The sequence below is a fragment of the Leucoraja erinacea genome, chromosome 36 (assembly GCF_028641065.1).
Source record: "Leucoraja erinacea ecotype New England chromosome 36, Leri_hhj_1, whole genome shotgun sequence".
In the NCBI taxonomy this organism is placed as follows: Eukaryota; Metazoa; Chordata; class Chondrichthyes; order Rajiformes; family Rajidae; genus Leucoraja; species Leucoraja erinaceus.
This window is the reverse complement of record NC_073412.1, coordinates 492,173-513,387: the sequence shown is the minus strand read 5'-3', so window position 1 is coordinate 513,387 and position 21,215 is coordinate 492,173. Positions and strand designations below refer to the sequence as shown.

Here is a 21,215-nt window from a genome sequence, read left to right as displayed (position 1 = left end):
ATTTATGCTTGAGTTAGTGTTACCCTCCTAGCCTTGCTCAGAGGTGTACAGGGATGTTGTGTGCTGTCTCAGACATGTGCTGTATGTCGGGAGTATTTGGCCCTTTGATCAGAGACATCACAGCCAAACCAATTCTTACTTCAGCAGTTGCCATCACATGCATCGACACCCAGAGAGTTAATGATCAGTAGCAATGTTCCCCACCCTTAATGGATGTTGCATTTATCTCTAGCTAAATATTGGGAACATCAAACCCATTCAACTGCATATAGATAGCACCCATAATAGGATGTTTACTGCTACGACACTGCATCAGATGAGACGTTGGATCAGGAACATCCAGCTGTTGTACAAATGTAGAGGATTTATAACAGCATATCTATAGATTGTTTGGAGTGGAAATGATATCTCCTCTTGTTAGACTTCTGTTTTCTGAAAGGATTGTTGTGCCAGCAATTCCGGGAACATTATTCTGTGCATTGGATGTGTCAGCGGTTTCTGAATGGTGTTTTATGTTGATCTTCCCTATACAGCACCAGAACTTCCCATTCTGGAGAGAAGGAACTGGCTGATACATTTGCATTATATTAGGAAGGACTATGAGACCTGCAAGGTGAGCGTGGATTCATTTAACTGAAGAAGGGTCCTGCTTCCTTCACACACGGACAAATACCAGTTCAAACGTGCACGCCTTCCAGCGAGAGGAAAGCTTTCTGTGGCTGCAAAGCAAGCCAAGTGCTCAAGCACAAATTGTGGTCAGATTTGCTTGGGACTAAATTACTGGTTACATTTTCTGTTTCCTTCGAGTAATCCTGAGAAATACCCTGTCAGTGGGCAGGGCAGGATAACGAGGAGGAGCTCCGTGCTACCATGGCATTGTGGACTGATTGTAGTTTGTTTTCTGTGGGCAATCTCCTTTATCATATTGCTGATGTAAATGCATATATATTCCTGCTCTGAGCTACAAGGTCTCACTGCAATGGTGTTCTAGAATAGTAACCGGAGGAATATGATGCAGGCTTAAACTGCTGTCTGTATTATCTCAAAATGCTCTCATGTTCTTTCTTCAAAGTGAGGAAAGTGGTTCTTCCAGTGCTTAATGAGTGTAAGGATTACCTTGTTGCTGGGACACTGGGCTGTTGCATCAGGAGACCATCAACAGTTGTCAATTATTTTTCAGGCAATCATCAAAGAACAGCTGCAGGAGACGCAGGGGATGTGTGAATATGCTGTCTATGTACAAGGTGATATGTTACACAGTATACAGAGCAATTCGGGCTATTTAAAACTGTCCAACGTTAGTGGCTCTCTGAGTGGTGGGGCGGGGTTAGGGATCATTGGGAAATTTGTGCTGCAGTTAGAAGCTGCTGATGGGCCTTTGGTGCTTCAGTAGCAGTACGGAGAAGTGAGGTTTGCTTTACTACTCAGTATAAGCCTGCATGATAACACACTGACCGTCCGGCTTGTGACACATGGCATTGGGAATGAGCGATACAATATGAACTGGGGTTACAAGGGAGTGAATGTGAGATATTTATGATAACCAAGCAGCTTTGGTGAATATTTCCTTCAGGCGCCACCATACAAAAGGCCTGATTTATTGAGTATGTAGAAAGGAACTGCAGATGCTGGTTTATACCAAAGATATACACAAAGTGCTGGAGTACACAGAGTCAGGCAGCATCTCTGGAAAAAAAAGGATGGGTGACATTTCGGGTCAGATGTGAAGAAGGGTCCCAACTGGAAACATCCTTTTTCTCCAGAGATGTGGCCTGACCCGCTGAGTTACTCCAGCACTCTGTGTCTATCTTGGCCAGATTTATTGAATTCCCCACTGGGCTGTGAGTGAGTGGTGTGGAACATCGATGAGCAGGTCGGAGCTCTCCCTTCCCTGTCACTGGCCATTGTAGCTCAGCTCTGCTCTGGAAGACACGTACAACTATTTCTGTGACTATTTTAAATTTGAGATCAGATGTTTCTCCTTTCATTGCAAATAAACAAGATCTGGTCATCTGTTCATTTATCATCTATGAAGTTGCATCGTAGAGCTTGTGGTTTGGTATGTGTAGCCTGTCAAGTATGTCCAAACTCTTGTTTCAGCACTAATATTCCGTTTGGAAGGAAAGATTCAAGAATCCTTTGAACTGTTTCAGACCTGTGCGATTCTAAACCCGCAGAACGTGGACAACTTGAAACAGGTTGCTAGATCACTGTAAGTTGTGCACGACAGCATTAACTGAAAGATGTCCGTGTGGAGCAGGCTTATGCCTTCTAATTCTAATTCTGATCTTCACTGTCCTAATTTCCATACTATTCAGTAAATAGCCCTGTCCCTTCCCCATCGCACCACACAACCTGCCCGTGTCACGACACCTTACCCCTCACAACCGCACGGCTAATTCCTTGCCCAAACCCCAGATGCCAACCATCTAATTTCTATCTTTGTATATTGATAATTCTTGTCCATGAATACAGATTATTTTTTGTTTCTCACAGCCTCTGCCACCTCCTATTAGTCAGTTTGTGACAATTGCTGTGAGAACTACCCTGTGATCTTCACTATCCACCTCCATTGTGCCTTCAGTAGTAACGCCTTCAGCACCTGGGCCACATACTTTCCAAGACTGTTCACCTTACCAGTGCTCTCTGCAACTCTGGTGTTGCCATTGACTTCAAAGTGCTTTGGAATATTGTAGTGTGTTTCCTTCCTGTCAGTGGAGGACGGCTGAATATTCTTCTTTCTCCTTAGGTTTTTGCTTGGGAAACACAAGGCAGCTATTGAAGTTTACAGTGAAGCTGCTAAACTCAATGAAAAGGATTGGGTAAGTTACACGATTAAACCTCGAGGACACAATATTAAGCGTGACACTATCACGTTGCACTATTAATCCAAACATGGATTTAAAAGTTTGAATGAACACATTCTACTGATTAAACCAGGGTAATATTCACTGGAATTACTAACATTTTTACCAGCATTTCCAAGAGCAACTGATGGAGTATATATCAACTATCTCTGCTGGTAACATAAAAATCATAGTTGAGTATGAAATTAAGAAACACACAGTGGGTGATAAGAGGTTTGGAATATGTTGCACATTTTATTAATCTATTAATGAGAATGATTGCCATTCCATCTACAGATATCCCATGTAATTTTTCCTCTGTTCCACTTACATCCATTTAGGAAATCAGTCACAATCTGGGAGTCTGCTTTATGCACTTGAAGAATTTTGAGAAGGTAACTAACTATACAACTTCTAAACGCTTCACTGCAGAATCATTTATTGTCTATATTTTTCTGCTCATCAAGACTAACGCTGTCAATGCAAAGAATGGATATTGTGCATGAAGTGTTTTGACATTTTGAAAGTGTCAAAATTAGGGTTTTAAACAAAGATGAATACGAGTTGAAAGTTGCTGCTGTTAAGACACCATCATGGAGAGAGTCGAGAGCATGAGTTGGATACTGCCTCTGCATTGTCCAGTCAAACACTCCCATGGCAGGGACAGCAACAAAACAATACTATCCCATATAACACTTCCAGAAGAGAAACACCATGGATTGGATGCAAAGTAAAATGTCATGCCTTCTGTATTAAATTAGCTTGTCTTTATATGTCATGAGGTCATTGTTTAGAAAACTGCAAGAATAATTGGAACTTGGATGGTCAACATGAATGTTGTGGGCCTGAAGGCCATTCTTTATAATGACTCAAGTATATTTAAAATATTGAAAAAAACTGATGGTGTAAGTTTGGAGAAACTACGTCCCCTAGTGGGAGTGTGGCGTTAACTACAAGCTGCAAGAAAAGGGGAATTAGAACACAAAAACAGGCTTTTTGGCCTACAACGTCTGTGCCAAATATGATGCCAAACTATTTCTTATCTACCTGCACATAATCCATATCCCTCCATTCCCTGCATATCCACGTGCCTATCCAAATGTTTCTTAAATTCCACTATTATATTGGCCTCGACCACCAACCCTAGCACCATGTTCCAGGCTCTCAACTCCCTCTGTGTGTAAAATAAAAGCTGCCCCGCACATCTCCTTTAGACTTTGAGCTCTCACCTTAAAGCCATGTAGAAAGGTAGTGACTGTCTGCCACTGGTCTCTGGTGAAGGTGAGACGCATTGTTGTCTCAGCACCTCTGGCTCCACATGATTGCCAATGCTTCCAACCTGATTTTGAACACTTTCCTGCCATTTGGATATTACAAAACTAAGTGAGGGATCTGTGTTGGGTAAAGGTACTGAGGTTAAGGGACTTGTGGTGCTGACAGTCCACAGTATATGTCAGTGGCGCACTGGCTTCATGGACTAAATGGGGACCTAAAATATCTTCTGTGCACCATGAGCTGCATCTTCAGCAAGCCCGCAGATTAGCTCCCTTCAGCCTTCAGCCTTTGACGACTGGAAGGTAAGTGATTTAGTGGCGTGGGGATCACGTGAGACCCAGAGTGTGATCGTGCGTTTATCGCATCTTATCAATTTAACTCCAGTATCAGCACAATTCTGCTGTTTCTAACTGATCCATATTCTGTTTGTTATTAACCTCACGTCCATTGGAAGCTTGGACTATGGCTGCCTGGACTATGTTCCCATCTCTTCCATTATGAGGCTGCCTAAATCCACCTCTTGCCCGAGCTATTGGTCACCAGTCGTAATATACCGATAACTTTAATATTAATTCCACCCTCTGAGTTGCAGACATGCCCTGTCCGACCTGTCTCTGTTCTCATTCACTAACTGCTTCCTCACAACTTACCCCAATGGAAACTCAAGATTTACCTACCATAGACATCGTTCCTTCTTGAAGCTTCACAAACATCTTTGCCTCTTTCCCAATTCTGATGAAGCATCTTCAACCTAAAACGTCACATTTCTCTTCCCACAGATGTGGCCTGACCTGAATATTTCCAGCATCTTTTGTTATTACTGACAAATTGTTAGATAGCCCAGTATCCATTGTTAATGTTCCCGAGAGACATCTTGTATAGTTTTACTTCCTGAAGGGCACTTAAGTATCTGATTATTAAAAGCACAAAGATGGTGAGCTTAGTTTAAAAGGACTCTAAGTGAAGGATAATTAACAGAGGATACACTGCCTACACTGGGCATCCTTGCAGGATATAATGCATGAACTTGGCCCAGACAGGATGCAGTGGAAGAAGAGCTACTGCTTTTACATTGCTGAAACCTTGGCTCCTGGATTCATGCCAACGCATCGGAGAGAAATGTACAACAGCCAGTCTGTTCCAGATGGTTCATCCCACAGGTCCATGTCCAGTACAAGATGGGAAAATGATTAACAATAATGAGATTTTGTTTCCCTTTGGGCTAGTATGCTAATGAAGTAGGTAGGAAGGATGGCCAATTCTTATTATTGGGAGTGTAATTATATTGTTGTATTTGGGGATGAATTTGAGAATGCCAGCCTAAAACTACACTGTCTATATTCGGTTGTGTCATTAGAGAGCAGCATGGAAACAACCCATGGGTCCATTTGCCTACATTTGGCTCATAGCCCTCAATGGTTTTGTATCTTTCAGTTCACATTTAAATTACGGATATTCAGCAGGGATCAGTCCTGGGTATCAAGGCACTGGTTGCAGGGAAGGCTAAAGGACTTGTTAATCTTTGCTGTAGAATATGTAACATATCATTTGTGTCCTTGATTTCAAAGTGGTGCAGATTAACAAGGTCATAACAAAAGGCTGTCAGAATATTGGGCACATCTCTGGAGGGTTTGATCTGAAATGGGGCTAACATGCAATTAAAGAACTTTGCCATATTTGGATAACGAGGAAACTGACTGCAGAAAGGAACATGCTATGACCAGTCTTAGAAAAGTATAGGAAGGATAAGAAGTTACTGTGACAAAGAATGTAACCTCCCAAACACCAACTATCCTGTTGGCCAGAGTATAACTCAGTAAATGTGGGGGGAAGCAGGAAAGTTACTGCCATATTCATGAATATCACAACCAGCATTTAGATTTTTCAAATCAAGTTGACATGGGTATTGGGGATATTTGTGATGGTTTCTTACAGCAGTGCATGGAGGGACTGAGTGGAGGGCAGATGTTAAAGATGAGGTGTTGTGGCAGGGCCGGCTTGGGCTGGTTAGCCCACCCTACCCCTGCTCCTGTTCCTTATGCTCGTGTTTCTGTGTCCACAGGCCAAGGTTCATCTGAACTGTGCACTACAAAGCAGCAAACATGATCTGACCTTCGTGGTGTTTGGGAAAATTTGCCTGCTGGAGGGAAACACCGAAGGGGCTGTGGAGATTTATAAGAAAGCAGTGGAGTAAGTGTGGAACCGTGATGAGTTGTGATTATTTCATTCATCCTACAATGATGTATTTGTTTTGATGTCTGAAGGAAATAATGCAGTGCAGAGTACAGTGGGAGCCATGTTCAGTTGAGTTCAGTTTATTGTCACGTGTACTGAGGTACAGTGAAAAGCTTTTGTTTCGTGCTAACCAGTCAGCAAAAAGACAATACATGATTACAACTACAGTGTATAGATACATGATAAGGGATAGTAACGTTTAGAAGTGGCAGAGGGTTAGGGTTAGTAACGTGAGATTTCTCAGTGTGTTGATTAAAGTGAAGAGAATTTGGAGAGAAGTGGGAAGGTGGAGAGATCAGGGAAGTTGGGATATAGCTGGAGGTCGGTCTCCAAAGGCTGCTAACCAGATGAGCTGGGGGTGGTTGTGTAGGAAGGAACTGCAGACGCTGGTTTAAACCAAAGAAAGACACAAAGTGCTGGAATAACTTAGCGGGATAGGCAGCATCTCTGGAGAGAAAGAATGGGTGACTTTTCTGGTCGAGACCCTTCTTCAGATTTTAGCCCTTTCATGAATTTCAGGCACGGTGGGGGAGAGAAGAGGTACAGGGGGGTTCCGTTACCTGTTGTGAAACCAGCAAACCGTAGAGGATAAGCAGAGTGGAGCATTATTTGGGGAGAATATCCAAGCAAAGACTTTGTCCTTACTGAGAGAGAAACACAATGATCATGTCTACCCAATAACCCTTCTCATTCTAATGATCAATTCAGTTTCTGTTCCGGACATCTGCTGCCACATCTGCTCAATACCCACAATATCTTTTATATTTACAGTATCTGTAGTTTTTGACCTTATTAGTTTCTTTTAACTCTGCCATTCCTTCCTACAGGTATTCACCTGAAAATGCTGAGCTTTTGACAACTCTGGGCTTACTGTACCTGCAGGTAAAGTTCCAACTTGTGTTGTAAACTCTCCACGTGACCACATGGCTTTAACCATTTCCCCTGTCCGTGTTAACAAAGCCACTGACTGTGTTTGTCAGAGAACATTTGTGTCAAATTTTCATACAACATTTAGAAGCTTTGAGGAAGATTGAGTTTACTAAAATGTGATTGCTCCGTTATGGTATGGTGTGTGTACACATTGCTCACATATGCTGCCCACACTGTGTTAGTGCCCGTCTCTGGGTCATGCAGCCCACACTGTGTTAGTGCCCCTCTCTGGCCCCCACCCCCCCCCGGTCCGGTCCGTTTGCACACCTTGTCTCCAGTGTATTTACCTGTGGCCTACACTGTCGGTTTGTGAAGGGCGATCTCACTGCTCCTCATGCTGATGATGCTCTGATGAAGAGCAGAGCCAAATGCAGTCGTGTGTCGACTCGGTATCGGGCGGGTTCTGGGAACCAGCTTCAAAGTCGTCTGGTTGAGTCCATTCTGTGTATTCGTTCTCACCTAGCACACAGCTAACAACGGCCTGTTTCCTTCATCATCGTTACTTTTTGCATATCTTTCATTCATTTGTTATACATTTCTCTACACCATTGTCCATATCTCTCGTTTCCCTTTTCCTTGACTCTCCAGTCTGAAGAAAAACGTCACCTATTCCTTTTCTCCAGAGATGCTGTCTGACCCGCAGAGTTACTCCAGCTTTTTGTGTCTTTATCTTTGGTTTAAACCAGCACCTGCAGTTCCTTCCTACACAATAATGCTGTCACATTATTTATACATTATATTAAGACTGAATGTAAAAATGTTTCTGGCTTTCAGCTTGGAGTTTACCAGAAAGCTTTTGAGCATCTAGGAAATGCTCTCACCTACAACCCCAACAACTACAAGGTACTGATTCATCTGTTTGAATAGAACCTGCTGTGAAACTTCATAAGATTCAATCATTTAACAGACTTTCTCCCTTAACTAAGTTATAATAAATGTTTATTGCTGAACAATCCCATTAAGGAAAGGTCCACAATTGCGATGTCTTGTCACGCTTCCATTGAGAACTTCATGAAAGGGCTGGTCATTGGCATAGAGGAGAAACTCTACGGCCATTGTGGCCTCAATGTGAAGTCCACACTGGAAGTGTCTAACTGCAATGTTGTGCTGGGAACGCACAGACATTCATATTCATGTTACAAAGTGTACAGAGTACATTCTAACAGGACCGGGCGGGGGTTGGCAGGTGGAACATAATTAGGAAAATGTCACATCATTCGCATTGGTGAGAGATTGGAAAAGTCAAACGATATTTGAAGCTTGAATACGAGTCAGCCCTGGACTTGTGAGGTGCTGTGAGGTGTCTGTACCAGACTTACCTTGGACGGGTGAGCAAAGATTCACTTCGTTGACTTTGTAATTGGAAGTTTACATTGCAGGAGTTGACTAATTAACTTGAAGCTGCTAATTACTGACCCCTCTGTCATGGGAAATGCTATTTTTATCAAAGTATTTAACATTGAGAAGCCTGTCCTTGTCACTTCCCTGTGCAGCCTCTCTAGTGCTCTCGGGAGTGTGTGCAGTGATTGAGCAAGTGTTTGTGTAATCCCAACAGATCCTCCTGTTCAGTTTTGGGGAAATTAGTCTGAGCATGGGGCTGAGGATATTGAGCGTGGGCAGGTTAAGATACCGTGTATATTCTTTATGCTGATGCTAAACTGTGCAGGGTGGCTGTTTACTCAACAACATCAAGACTGCTCTGGTGACTATGTTTGGTTTTAGGTTTAGAGAAACAGCATGGAAAGGCCCTTCAGCCCACTCAGTCCATGCTGACCATTAGTCACCCTTTCACACTAGTTCTATGTTATCCCACTCCCTACACACTGGGCCAATTAACCTCCAATCCCGCACATCTTTGTTATGTGGTAGGAAGCCAGAGCACCCGGAGGAAACCCAGCCAGTCTCAGGGAGAATGTGCAAACTCTATACTATCAGCACCCAGTTGAATCTGTGGGGCTGTGAGACAGCAGCCCCACCCGTTGTGTTGGATCTTTGTGTTACTTGAGGTGTGCAGTGTAATTCTTGGCTCCTGTTTGTTGTGTTCAGGCCATTCTGGCTGCAGGCAGCATGATGCAGTCTCACAATGACTATGACGTGGCATTGAGCAAGTACAGAATAGCGGCCCATGCCATCCCTGAGAGCCCGCCCCTGTGGAATAACATTGGAATGTGCTTCTTCGGCAAGAAGAAATACGTAGCTGTAAGTATGTCGATGAGCAATGGATCAGCATGGAGGCTGGGGTTGGCTCCACTCTGTGGTAGTGAGCTCCATTCATGTGAAGATATAATTCTGCAGCTGCTCTGTGCTCCTGTGAAAATGGAGCCAAAGTGTGTACTGGCGACTATACTGAAGATAGACACTAAATGCTGGAGTAACTCAGCGGGACAGGCAGCATCTCTGGAGAGAAGGAATGGGTGACGTTCGGGTCGAGACCCTTCTTCGGACCCAAAGTGCCAGAGTCACTCCAGCATTTTGTATCTATCTTCGGTTTAAACCAGCAAGTGCAGTTCCTTCCTTCATGACTGTGTAACACTGTCTCAATATACCACAGCAATACACTGGTACTGTATCTGAGATGCTGATCTAAGCTTTATCTAAGTGATGTGTGTACTGAGCTGTATTTTCACGGTACCTCAGTACATAAAGTGCCATCCCCGACCTGTGATCACACCTGCTGATGGTCACATTGACACCAACCTGATCACATCATTTGTCCACGTCTTTGAAAGTCAGCAAAAACTGAATCCCAATGAAGGGTTTTCAACCTGTAATGTTGACTGTTTCTCCTCCCATAGATGCTGGCTGGCCTGTTGAGTTTCCCAGCATTGTCTCTATCCACTGCTGATCCAAACCCTTGCGTCTGTCTCTGCTGTTTCCAGTCTGTATCACCCCAGTAGAAACAAGTGTCCTCACTCTGGGGCGATGCAGCACAGTGGCTAGCCAGTTTATAGAGCAGCTCAGGGCATCCATTGTTGCAGTGATACTCCTCATGCCAGCTCCCTGACAACAGTTGGTAGCTTGCTGGCACTGCGATAAGATGTGGGTAGCAAAAACTGGCATTCCCAAAACTCCATAAAACCAGCAACATGTTTCACAGCACAGGAGCAAAATGTAACACTGGGTACTTCACCCTCAGCAGGCCAATCACATCTGCACCAGATGCTCATTTTCCTTATGGCATAAAAGGAGGCAATGTGGCCCATTGTGCCTGTGCTAACTCAAAGAGCAAATCCATTCTTTCACCGCGTTCCCTGTAATCTAATATCCCCACATCAACTGCCCCAGCATCTACACTGACCACTGGCCCATTTATTCACCATTTGCCAGATCTTTGCCGACCTACATACCTGGTGTCTGATTCACAATCCTCCACCCATCACTGAGATATCTGCAAATAAAGCAACCTTGGGTTGATTTTGCATGAGTTGTACTTGCATCTTAATTCAGGCAATGTTAATGAGTTGCACACTGATGTTGCTGTGATGTGGCATACCTGCCTGGGTTAAGTTTACATGCCTTTTGCTGCAGGCCATCAGCTGTCTGAAGCGAGCTAGCTACCTGGCCCCCTTTGACTGGAAGATTCTATACAACTTGGGGCTGGTGCATCTCACCATGCAACAGTACGCATCTGCATTCCACTTCCTGAGTGCCGCCATCAACATCCACTCCAAGATGGGGGAGTTGTACATGCTGCTGGCCGGTGAGTCTGCATGCACCAGCAGGCACACTAGTGGATGGTGGCCCTGTAACCTGGCAGGTGGAGGTGTGCAGGTGGGCCGGGCAGGTGGAGGTTGGTGGGGAGCTGTACATGCTGCTGGCACCAGCAGGCACACTAGTGGATGGTGACCCTGTAACCTGGCAGGTGGAGGTGGGGGGGAGTTGGGCCGGGCAGGTGGTGGGACAGGTACAGGTGTGCAGGTGGGCCGGGCAGGTGGTGGGGACGGGTGGGACAGGTACAGGTGGGGAGTGGGGGGAGAGAGATGGGAAGGGACTTTGCTGCTGCTGTTGTGTTTGTCACGTTTTTCTATTTGCAGTGGCCTTAACAAACCTGGACGATCCTGGTAATGCAAAGAGATCTTACGATCAAGCAGTGAATCTCGACCAGTGAGTATCGGGGGACAATTAGTTGATGGATCTTAGAGACTCAGTGGCATCTGATCACACAAGGTTTTCTGAATGGAATGGGAGCTGTGCAGTAAAGTTGCAGGCTCTGTATTCCTTGTGCTTTGGTACCTGCCCACAATGGTGTGCTGAAACAGACTGGGGTATTTCAGCAATTGCTGGCTTGTTCTGGGCCAGAGGTTGTCTTGGTTTACCTCTCCATTCCAACAAAGTGTTTGCAAGCTTGGACAGGGAGGAGTCGACCACCTCCTGTCCTGTGCTGTGATCTGCCGTTTGAGTTTTGCTTAGTTTACCAAGCAGTTTTTCAGCACCAACTCCCCTCCCATTCACAATCTGACCTTTCTATCCTGGGCCTCCTCCATTGTCAGAGCGAGGCCCAGCACAAATTGGAGGAACAGCACATCTTATTTCGCTTGGACATCTTATACCCCAGCGGTATGAACCTTGACTTATATAACTTCAGATAGCCCTTGCTTTCTCTCTCCATCCCTTCCCCCTTCCCAGTTCCCCCACCAGTCTTACTGTCTACGACTACATTCTATCTCTGTCCCGCTCACTACCCTGACATCAGTCTGAAGAAGGGTCTCGACCCGAAACGTCACTCATTCCTTCTCTCCAGAGATGCTGCCTGTCCAGCTGAGTTACTCCAGCTTTTTGTGTCCACCAGTGAAAACCTTTTGTTCTCAGGTTGTGATGAAGTGCCACCTTTCCCTGTGATATTTACTTGCCTTAGCAACAAGCTTCACTATCGACTGTGTTTCCGTTGTACTAAGTATTATAATTTGCACTATTACCAGGTACTAGTGACGATTAAATGATTGTATTATTGCACATTTATCTGCGTTAGTTCATTAATGGGCTTATATAGCTGCAGCAAGTCAGTATTTAATTGTTTTGTTGTGGGTAGTTAAATGCTCTTGCCACATGAGAATGTGTGGCTACTCTTCCCATGATGATTGTTGTCAGTCTATTGAACACAGTGTCAGAGCTTTGATCTTGTTTTACCGTCGTTTCACATTGAGTTATCTCACAGAGAGTAACCATGAAGGAGGCTCGCTCGCCATTCACCATTTGTCAACCACTTCTCCCTCTGCAGGTCAAACCCTTTGATAAATTTAAACTATTCAATACTGATGTATAACCAAGGGGACCGAAAGGGAGCACTGGACCAGTATCAGCAAATGGAGAAGAAGGTTAATCGGCTGAAGGAGAGCAGCAGCTCGCTGGAGTTTGACCCAGAGGTAAGCTAGTACTTTCTCATTCTTTATAAAGCACCTTGTAACTGCATTCAAACAGAGCTGATCCAATCCTGGAAGATCACGCACTTGGTGCAGGCATTGAGTCGTCTGGTAACTGCCGTATGGCAGCACAGAAGTAATGTCGCTCTGATTAACTATTTTACTCTTTTCTGGGGAGGGAAGTGGAGAGCTGAGGTTTTGATGCCTGTTTGTTGCTCACAGTTGGTAGACATGGCTCAGAAGATTGGAGCAGCACTTCAGGTGGGGGAGAACCTGGTCTGGACTAAGCCGGGCAAGAACACCAAAACAAAGCACCGCGCAGCGCTGCCTGGCAGCAAGCACAGCCTGAACCAGCAGCCTCTGGGCTCCAACCAGGCGTTGGGCCAGGCCATGTCATCAGCCGCGGGCTACAGCAAGAGCATCCACCTGTCGGCAGGTAGGACCACTGCTTCCTCTTGCACAACACACTCGCTAGCTGTTAGTCTGTGTGACAGTGCAGGCTAGTGACAGTTTCTCCAAGTGCAGTCAGTGTTGGGCAGGGCAACCCATTCAGTCCTTTGCCCCAACATGTGTTTAACGGCAACTCACTGTTGATTCTTTCTGCAGATGGATGTCTGACTCGTATCCAGAAGCCTCCCTCGTTGCCATTGGAACCAGAGACAACGGCTGAGGATATGAACAGAAAGCAAACCCCAAGCTAGCTCTCAATTCCCACTCTGCTTCCTAGAATAGGTAATTAAAACCAGCACCATGCTGAACTGTGTCTCTTGAGCCAATGCCTTGCGGGAGAATGTTCTCTCTGCTATTAGACGTCATTACTGCGGCATCACTTATCCACACATTGTTCGGCAATAATTTGAAAGCATTAGTTTTGGTTTTCTATCTTCTGTGTATAAAGTTCAATTCACTGCAGCGTCTGAAAGAGAAAGATTGTTCCCGCCAGAATCCCAGCCCTCCCAAGGTCGACACCAGTGTCAGGTAAGTGGGGCAACTCACTCTGCACAGACCCAGAACTACGTCGCTGGTACTTGCTCGTGCCAAGGTCACGTGGACATTCGCATTGTCTGCGGTAACCCATGAGGTAGCAGAATTTTGTTATGTTCCTGAGCAGAGATTTTGAACTTTGAGGTAAAGCCATGCAATCTCATAAAAGCATCTCAGTAAAGTGAAGTATATTTGTACAAAGATAACACCTTGCATTGGCTCCACGGAGGATGCTACTGTGGGATAAAAGGTCAAGATTGATGAAGTTGCAGCCTAATGCTTACATCCTGGAGTCGATTGTATTTGTATAGTTGGGGTTGTCATCGCTGGAAAGCTGTCATTGCCACTGCTGGGTTGCTACATTCCCCGAGGCCAAGCAGTGAAGAGCTGTACTCAGCTCCTAACAATTACCTATATTTAATTACCCTGTTCCCTTCAAGAATCCCTCGTGATCCATATTTTTGATGTGATTAGGATTGGAGAAAGATTTCTGAACTTCTCGTACCTTTTCATTTGCTTGAGATACTAAATCAATGGAGATAACATTCCTTTGTTCCTTTATCTAGCGCCCTTTGACCCACCTGTCATCCTGATCCTGATCTTAATTTTACTGGGACTGTTCTCATTTCTCCTCACAATTAAAACCAGTTCTTTGGGATGATTTCAGTAAATTGCAGCTTGTCCACACCTCAACAATCTGTCTTGATACCTGCAATAATATTCCATCTGTGGTCTAACCATTAATGTATATTGGTCTGAATAACTGGCGATTGGGGTGAACTGCATTTCTCAGGAAGAAGGTGTAATGGAATAGTAGGTAAATGCATTGTTTGAGGTGTATGCAAATCACTACAGTTGGAGGGAGGCACAGATTCTAGAGCTACCTCCAGCCCATAGGCATGACTACTAGTGGTGAGGGTGGAGGTGAGGAACAATGCAGAAGGTCACAATTGGAAAAGTAGTGCTGGAGGGAACGTTCCTGTCAGGATCTCATCGTCTCCACCTCATCCTGCACAAACTCCAGCCACTATTTTAGATATTTTCCTTCACATTCGACATTAAGATATCCTTTTATCATTTTCCAAAATAAGATTGCAATATTTTAACCGGGCATATTTTTAAGTTCAGACTGAGGGAGAGAAACCTGAACTATTGCAAGATGACTGTGTGGAGAAGAATTCCAAACATCTGTAAAAGTTTTAATATACACAGGTTTCTCTATAAATATTTCCTAAAATAAAAAACTATTGGCGTATAGTGTTCTTGTGTCAGATCATTCAATCACTATCCATTACTAAGTCAGCTTTGCCCTGAGCAACAATCAACCCTGGCATGGTGACAAGAGAGACCCAGCATTGCTTATGACAATGGATTTCAGACGTATATAATGCTTGCACTTTTGTAAGTGAATGTTGCAGAGTGTGAACAGCATCTGTGAATTTGTAAAGTCTGTCCTTTTGCAGAAGTGTTGAGGTGTTGCATAGAATGGATTCAGTTATGAGATAAACCCTTCATCCTGCCACTTTTACAAGTACGATGCACTTTGACTAAAGCACAGCGTGGGAAGAATGAATCTCCCAGCCCTGCTTGGCTGAAGCACTGGGGCTGGAATAGCTTCTTCCACCCTGCTGTAATGGTCTTACGTGGAAGGTACATCTGGGTGGGCCGCTGATGTTGGCTGCATTGCTCACTAGGCCTCTGGATTACATCTGGAAACGTCCTGATGACATCAGTCTGACTGCTCAGAGCTGCGCGCAGGCGGGCGGGTTCTGTGGAGCGGCACTCAACGTGTAGACACAGGAACTGGAAGCAGCAGTAGATCCATCAGCCCTCTGGCCGCTCTGAACAACTCTGTTGTAACCTGGCCGGCCACATCCTTTATCGTACCATCACTCCTGCTCAATGAGATGTGTCCTAAAGCAACAGGCACACCTTAACATGGCGTTTTGCCAACTTGATTACTAAGCACATGCCCGAGACTGAAATAAACCGCACATCAGATCAGATTCAAGCTCTGTAATCTGATGGTGCAATCAGGAATGATGATGAGACCAGTAGGTGTGAGTCACCAACATCAGTCCTGGCCTGGGTGAGTGCCACCAACAATCCCCTTCTACCAATTTGATTTGCTCCACCTGACATCAAGAACTGGCTGAGATAACAAGACTCATGCAGGATCCACCCTGGAAACACCTGTCTGCAGATTCCCCAGCTAATTTACACATCATCTTTCACCAGCTGAAAACATAAAAGATAGCCCCGTCCAAAACACTAGTTACTCTCTTATCCCAATCATCAGCAAACTCATGGAAGGTATTGCTGACTGTGCCACCGAGTGACACAGACATCAGGATGTCCCAGCTCCATAGCCTCAGTCCAGACACAAACAGCTGAATTACAAATGTACGATGAAAGTAAGTGTCCTGAAAATCAAACGATCATTTGACCCAGTGTGACCCAGTCTGCTGCCACTGATATGGTGAGGAAACTCCCGTCTGGCAATGTACCTTTCACAAAGGCCGTCCTGAGAGAGCTCATTCATCCACAACATTTCCACTTCTGATGGTTTAACGGAAGGCCGTTCAATGGTTTTCTGTGTTTAATTGAGATGGTCGGATGGGCAGCACATTGGGTTTGTCGGCTCTGGCTATAGTCCAGCTCATTGAGTAGGAGCAACTGTTCTCTTAACTTCTGTCTTTGATTAAGTTGAGACATCCTCAAACCAGTTTGTGGTGTGAGCCTCCAGCTTTCCTGTGCCTACCTCTGTCCTAGCTCCAATTGGGCATCATCGTGAAGTCACTCACCCCCTAAACCCCACCAACAGCTGGCTGCATCTTCCCATCCTCATCCTAGCAAACTTCACCGTTCTGCAAGCAGAAAGCTGTTGAACCTGGTCACCCCTCAAGCTGTGAACCAAGCTAATGGCTGACAATGATGCCTGAATCATCATATACCTGGTGGCAATGTAGACCACAAATAAATGTCTACACTCACACTTCTTCCTAATGGTTGAATACAAAATGTATTGGAATTCCAATATTACATTAGAACATGAAGTTTAAAAAAAGCCACTAAGTATGCTACTAGCAAAGTTCTTTGTACATAAAACTACAGTAGTTTGCATCATTTCTACAATCTTGATTAATAAACAATCTGCACCTTCGGTGTCCGTGGAAACAGAAGTTGCTTTTGCTAATGAAGACACTACAGAAGTACACCAGAGGTTTCCCAATTCTGAACACAGGCCAGAAAGAAAAAGGTTCTTTGTAAAAGATGGAAAAAGTGCAAAACAGATCTGACTGCCTACAACAGGGGCATGTTCTCTAAACGTTCACAACAGCTTCGTTCAGTTATATTCATTACAATAAATTTCCTTAAACAGTTATATTAACATTCATGGAGATGTACATAGGAAGCAATATTCACAAACATAGTAAAACCATGACTGTAGAAGCAAGTACAATGATATGGGGAGAATGAGATGGAGAGAGCTTCCTGTAACTGAACCCATATATGGTTTAACATATAACCTCATCAGAAGCAGATTGATGGGATTGGTTTGAGATCCATATACCTGGGACCAGTTCAGCCCAGTCCACTGAAACCTACCCACAACACAATTAATGAGGGCAGGAACTCAAACTGGATTTGAGGGTTTAATGCTGGCTATATAATCAAAACTGACTGATAGGTTTAATAAAGATCGTGCAAGCATACCCCAGGGTAGGGCGAGCTTATCTTTCTCCTTATGGCTAAATGATTCTCCAGTAGAATACATAAAGACAGTCTTCATATAAAATGTCAGTTGCTGCACACGTTTGCTTAAACCAATGTGCTTTGAGTCTTGCCGAGCCTCCTTGTGGATAGATTGTGCTGGTTGCATCTTTCTAATTGTGCTTTAATCAGCGAACTTGCCAAGTCCAGCAGGGATTGCTGACAGATCACAGTGATGAGTGCGGATACGGTGGCAGTTTTATTGCAGTCCGAGTGCGATGCGTAGGAAGCAGGAAATGGCCATGTTATTGAAGCATCTTACACCAGCTGATGGTGAGGCGGTCAAATGTCACATCTGGATGCCAAAGTAACAATTCAACATTCTCTTTATAACACCAACAACGTAAACACGCAGTAAATAGACGATATCGAATGTCCAACACTATATCGGTACCTGCAGTACATTTCCAAACCAGCAGGGGTCCATCAGAGTCTAGGCTCATCAGATTCCAAGCCCTTGATTGGATTTGCATGACATCCACAAGTCTGGATCCACTGGACTGAAATTATGACAAAGGCATTTCCCACGAGACTTAACACATGACGTCATGTTGCAGTCGGCCCTCCGGGAGTCTTGTGTACTTGCGCACACCCGCTCCGGGTTCAGTTTGAGTGACTGATGGAACTCCGATCTATGCTGTGGTGATAACGTTGAGGTCCTTCATTAAGCCCGTGAGGTGCGCCATTTCTTCATTCAGCTCATCTGGGCTGTAGTTCTGCAAAAAGACGCAACAGATTATTGTCTCAGGCTAAGACCATCTAAGGGAACAGGTTGTGTTAAAGGTTACACAAAAAAGCTGGAGAAACTCAGCGGCTGCAGCAGCATCTATGAAGCGAAGGAAATAGGCAACATTTCGGGCCGAAACCCTTCTTCAGATTGTGTTAAAGGATGAGTGAGGGTCTCTCACAGGGACAGACCTGTGAGTGGTGTCCAGGCATTGGCCCAGAGAATCAGAAGCTGTGATTGCCTCATCTCCACTCCCTGATTGGAAATCACCAACCACTTCAGGGACTCTGAATCAGCTCAGGATCCGAGTGAGATTCAATCAGTGATGGTGATGATTGAGGGGAATCCCCATGACTCCCCAGTGTAGGGGTGGAACAAGCCTACACAAATCACTGAAGCACGAGATCAAGGAAGGGACTGAGAGGTTTCTCCCTCTTGGGACGGAAGATCAGCCATTGTTCAATGGCAGAACAACATCAATGGCCTCCACCGGCTCACTTCTATAGTCTGGAGAGGCACAGCGTCAGGGTAAGGTTTGTGTAAGGGATAAAGCTCTTCAGGTTGGTGGTGGTGGGGGGGGGGGGGGTCTATTGGGAGGTGACATCACAGGGCACTGACTGAACGGTGAAACAGGCTCGGGGGAACGCTGATGTATTCACCAATGCCAGCGATCAAGAAATGGGAGTGAAAGTGAAAGGCTTGTTATAGGAATAAGAAAAAGCATTTAAATATTTTTTTAAAGGTGAGATGTTTGAGTGGATTGAGCAAGATCGATGAACACCAACACCTGAAAATAAAGGTGAAAGTTTGATCCGGTGAGGTGTGGTGTTAAATGGAGTGCATGGACACTAAGGAAGGGAAGAGCAGAGACAGAGCAGAGGCGAGGAGCCAACAGCAAACCTACAGTGTCGGAGTCTTCCAGCATCTTGGCAGATTCAGCCACATCTGGGGCACTGGGCACGGTGACAGCCATCGGGGATCGGCTACGACCCAATGTGCCTATGGATGCCGTCTTCACTGAATGAACCTGAGGATTGGCCCCTGCAATGGAACACCATGTCACAGCTTTAGCACAACTTCCCTCCAACATTAGATAATCTTCACATTCCATAAACCAATATTGATATTGTCAAGTCAAGAGAGTTTATTGTCGCGTGTCCCAGATAGGACAATGAAATTCTTGCTTGCTGCAGCACAACAGAACATTGTAGGCATAAATACAGAACAGTTCAGTGTCTATATAGCATAGACCACATATATACACATCAATAAACAGATATAGTGCAATAGGCTGTTATAGTTCAGTTTGTTTGATGGTGAGTTTAATAGCCTGATGGCTGTGGGGAAAAAGCTGTTCCTGAACCTGGATGTACCAGATGTCAGGCTCCTGTACCTTCTACCTGATGGCAGCGGAGAGATGAGTGAGTGGCCAGGATGGTGTGGGTCCTTGATGATGTTGGCAGCCTTTTTAAGGCAGTGACTGCGATAGATCCCTTCGATGGTGGGGAGGTCAGAGCCGATGATGGACTGGGCAGTGATTTATTATTGTACCAATTTAGCGAAAAACCTTGTTTTGCTTTCTCTCTATTCAAATCACATCAAACTTGACTATAAAAGGTTGTGCAAAGAGAAGAATAAGTAGAGCAGACCATAGTCTTAGTCACAAAGGGCAGATAAAACAAGCACTAGGCTGCAATGAGGTAGATTGGGACATTCTTAACAAGTGAGAGGCCTGTTCACACCTGCCCAGTCTAGACAAACTCACTAGGCATGAGTCAGTCTAGTCCATGAGCCCATGATAAGATGGCAACTCGGTAGCGCAGCGGTAGAGTTGCTGCCTAACTGCGCCAGCGACCCGGGTTCAATCCTGACTACAGGTGTTGTCTGTGTGGAGTTTGTATGTTTCCCCTGTGACCGTGTGGGTTTTCTCCAGGTGCTCCGGTTTCCTCCCAAATTCCGAAGATGTGGAGGTTAGTTGGATAATTGTCCCTGATGCTCAGGGTAGAACTAGTGACCAGATGATCGCTAGTCGGTGAGGAATCGGTGGGCACAAGGGCTTATTTCCACGCTGTATCTCTAAACTAAAAAGTATTTTAATTTAATTTATTGTTACATTATAGGTGACCCAGCCTTGTTATTGAGGATAAGGCAGTGAACGTTCGGCCCACAAAGTCTGTGCTGGCCACTAATCACATTCCACCCCTCACCCACACACTGGCAGCAAATTACAGCGGCTAAATTCTCCAATCAGTCCGCTCGTCTTTGAGATGTGGGAGGAAATCGGAGCTCACAGAGAGAACGTGCAAACACCACACAGACAGCATTGGAGGTCACTGGAGCTGTGAGGCAGCAGCTCCACCCACTGCGAGGGTTAGCGAGGGTTTAGAACGTCTGCTGCCCATCCCACTCGCGGCCCGATGGCTGTGGGGCCCAGAAACGGTGCCAGTGCCACTGACTCTCCCCTCACTCACCCGCCTGGGCCAACAGTGGTGTGCTGGACGAGGCTGCCTCGTAGCCGGTGCTGGCCGGAGGGATGGCGATGACCGCAAAGCTCTTGAGAGGGTGTGAGGGGCGGACGTGGGCAGTGGGGACGCTGCGGTTAGAGTCCTCGTCCTGTGAGCCGGGCAGGTAGGTGACGCTTGGCACGTCTGTCTCCAGGCTGTCCACGGTGTGAGTCTGTGAGCTCAGTGCCGGTGACATGTCGCTGTTCGGGGTGTTCCGTACTGATTCTGGAACACAAAGTGTCAAAGGTCAGCACTCCAGACACAAGCCAAGCCGTCCACAATCCTCAGCTCCACCTGTAACTGGGAGAGCAGAGCTCATCTTTCTGAACCTTCCAATGAGCAGCTCAGCACAGCTGCCATGCCTGTACACTGAAACCTTTCAACTAAACCACCGTTTGTCAGTCAGCAACAATTTAATCCAGAAAACCCAAAGCAGAACCAAAGTTTCAAAAGGAGGTTGTGTGACTGTCCCAGCCGGGTATACGGGTGAGACCCTCACTCCCAGCCCAGTGCCCCACTCTGCCATCCTTGTATCCGTACAGCCCACCCAGTGGTCCCACACTGCACCCCACGCACACTC

At 45.4% G+C, this 21,215-nt stretch overlaps 2 protein-coding genes across 4 annotated transcripts in view; one reads left to right on the top strand and one right to left on the bottom strand.

Annotated features, from left to right (window-relative positions):
- The window catches only part of bbs4 (Bardet-Biedl syndrome 4), a 28,566-nt gene that overhangs the window by 2,894 nt on the left and 4,457 nt on the right, over nucleotides 1-21,215 (top strand). For 2 of the 3 annotated variants that reach the window (XM_055662839.1, XM_055662840.1), the window contains exons 4-17: nucleotides 534-613; nucleotides 1,181-1,244; nucleotides 2,101-2,212; nucleotides 2,750-2,822; nucleotides 3,188-3,241; nucleotides 6,184-6,311; nucleotides 7,184-7,238; nucleotides 8,061-8,129; nucleotides 9,333-9,485; nucleotides 10,815-10,986; nucleotides 11,321-11,390; nucleotides 12,505-12,649; nucleotides 12,869-13,082; nucleotides 13,253-13,403. In XM_055662839.1, coding sequence (XP_055518814.1) covers nucleotides 534-613; nucleotides 1,181-1,244; nucleotides 2,101-2,212; nucleotides 2,750-2,822; nucleotides 3,188-3,241; nucleotides 6,184-6,311; nucleotides 7,184-7,238; nucleotides 8,061-8,129; nucleotides 9,333-9,485; nucleotides 10,815-10,986; nucleotides 11,321-11,390; nucleotides 12,505-12,649; nucleotides 12,869-13,082; nucleotides 13,253-13,347 — 1,484 coding nt within the window. In that variant the 3' untranslated portion in view covers nucleotides 13,348-13,403. Of the gene's footprint in view, nucleotides 1-533; nucleotides 614-1,180; nucleotides 1,245-2,100; nucleotides 2,213-2,749; nucleotides 2,823-3,187; nucleotides 3,242-6,183; nucleotides 6,312-7,183; nucleotides 7,239-8,060; nucleotides 8,130-9,332; nucleotides 9,486-10,814; nucleotides 10,987-11,320; nucleotides 11,391-12,504; nucleotides 12,650-12,868; nucleotides 13,083-13,252; nucleotides 13,404-21,215 lie in introns of those variants that run through there. The other variant, XM_055662841.1, reaches the window with a different exon arrangement.
- Nucleotides 16,627-21,215, bottom strand: part of LOC129713638 (neogenin-like) — a 106,421-nt gene continuing 101,832 nt past the window's right edge. The window contains 3 exon segments of the mRNA XM_055662838.1: nucleotides 16,627-18,120; nucleotides 19,036-19,172; nucleotides 20,603-20,860. Of these exon segments, the coding sequence (XP_055518813.1) occupies nucleotides 18,037-18,120; nucleotides 19,036-19,172; nucleotides 20,603-20,860 (479 nt within the window). The 3' untranslated portion in view covers nucleotides 16,627-18,036.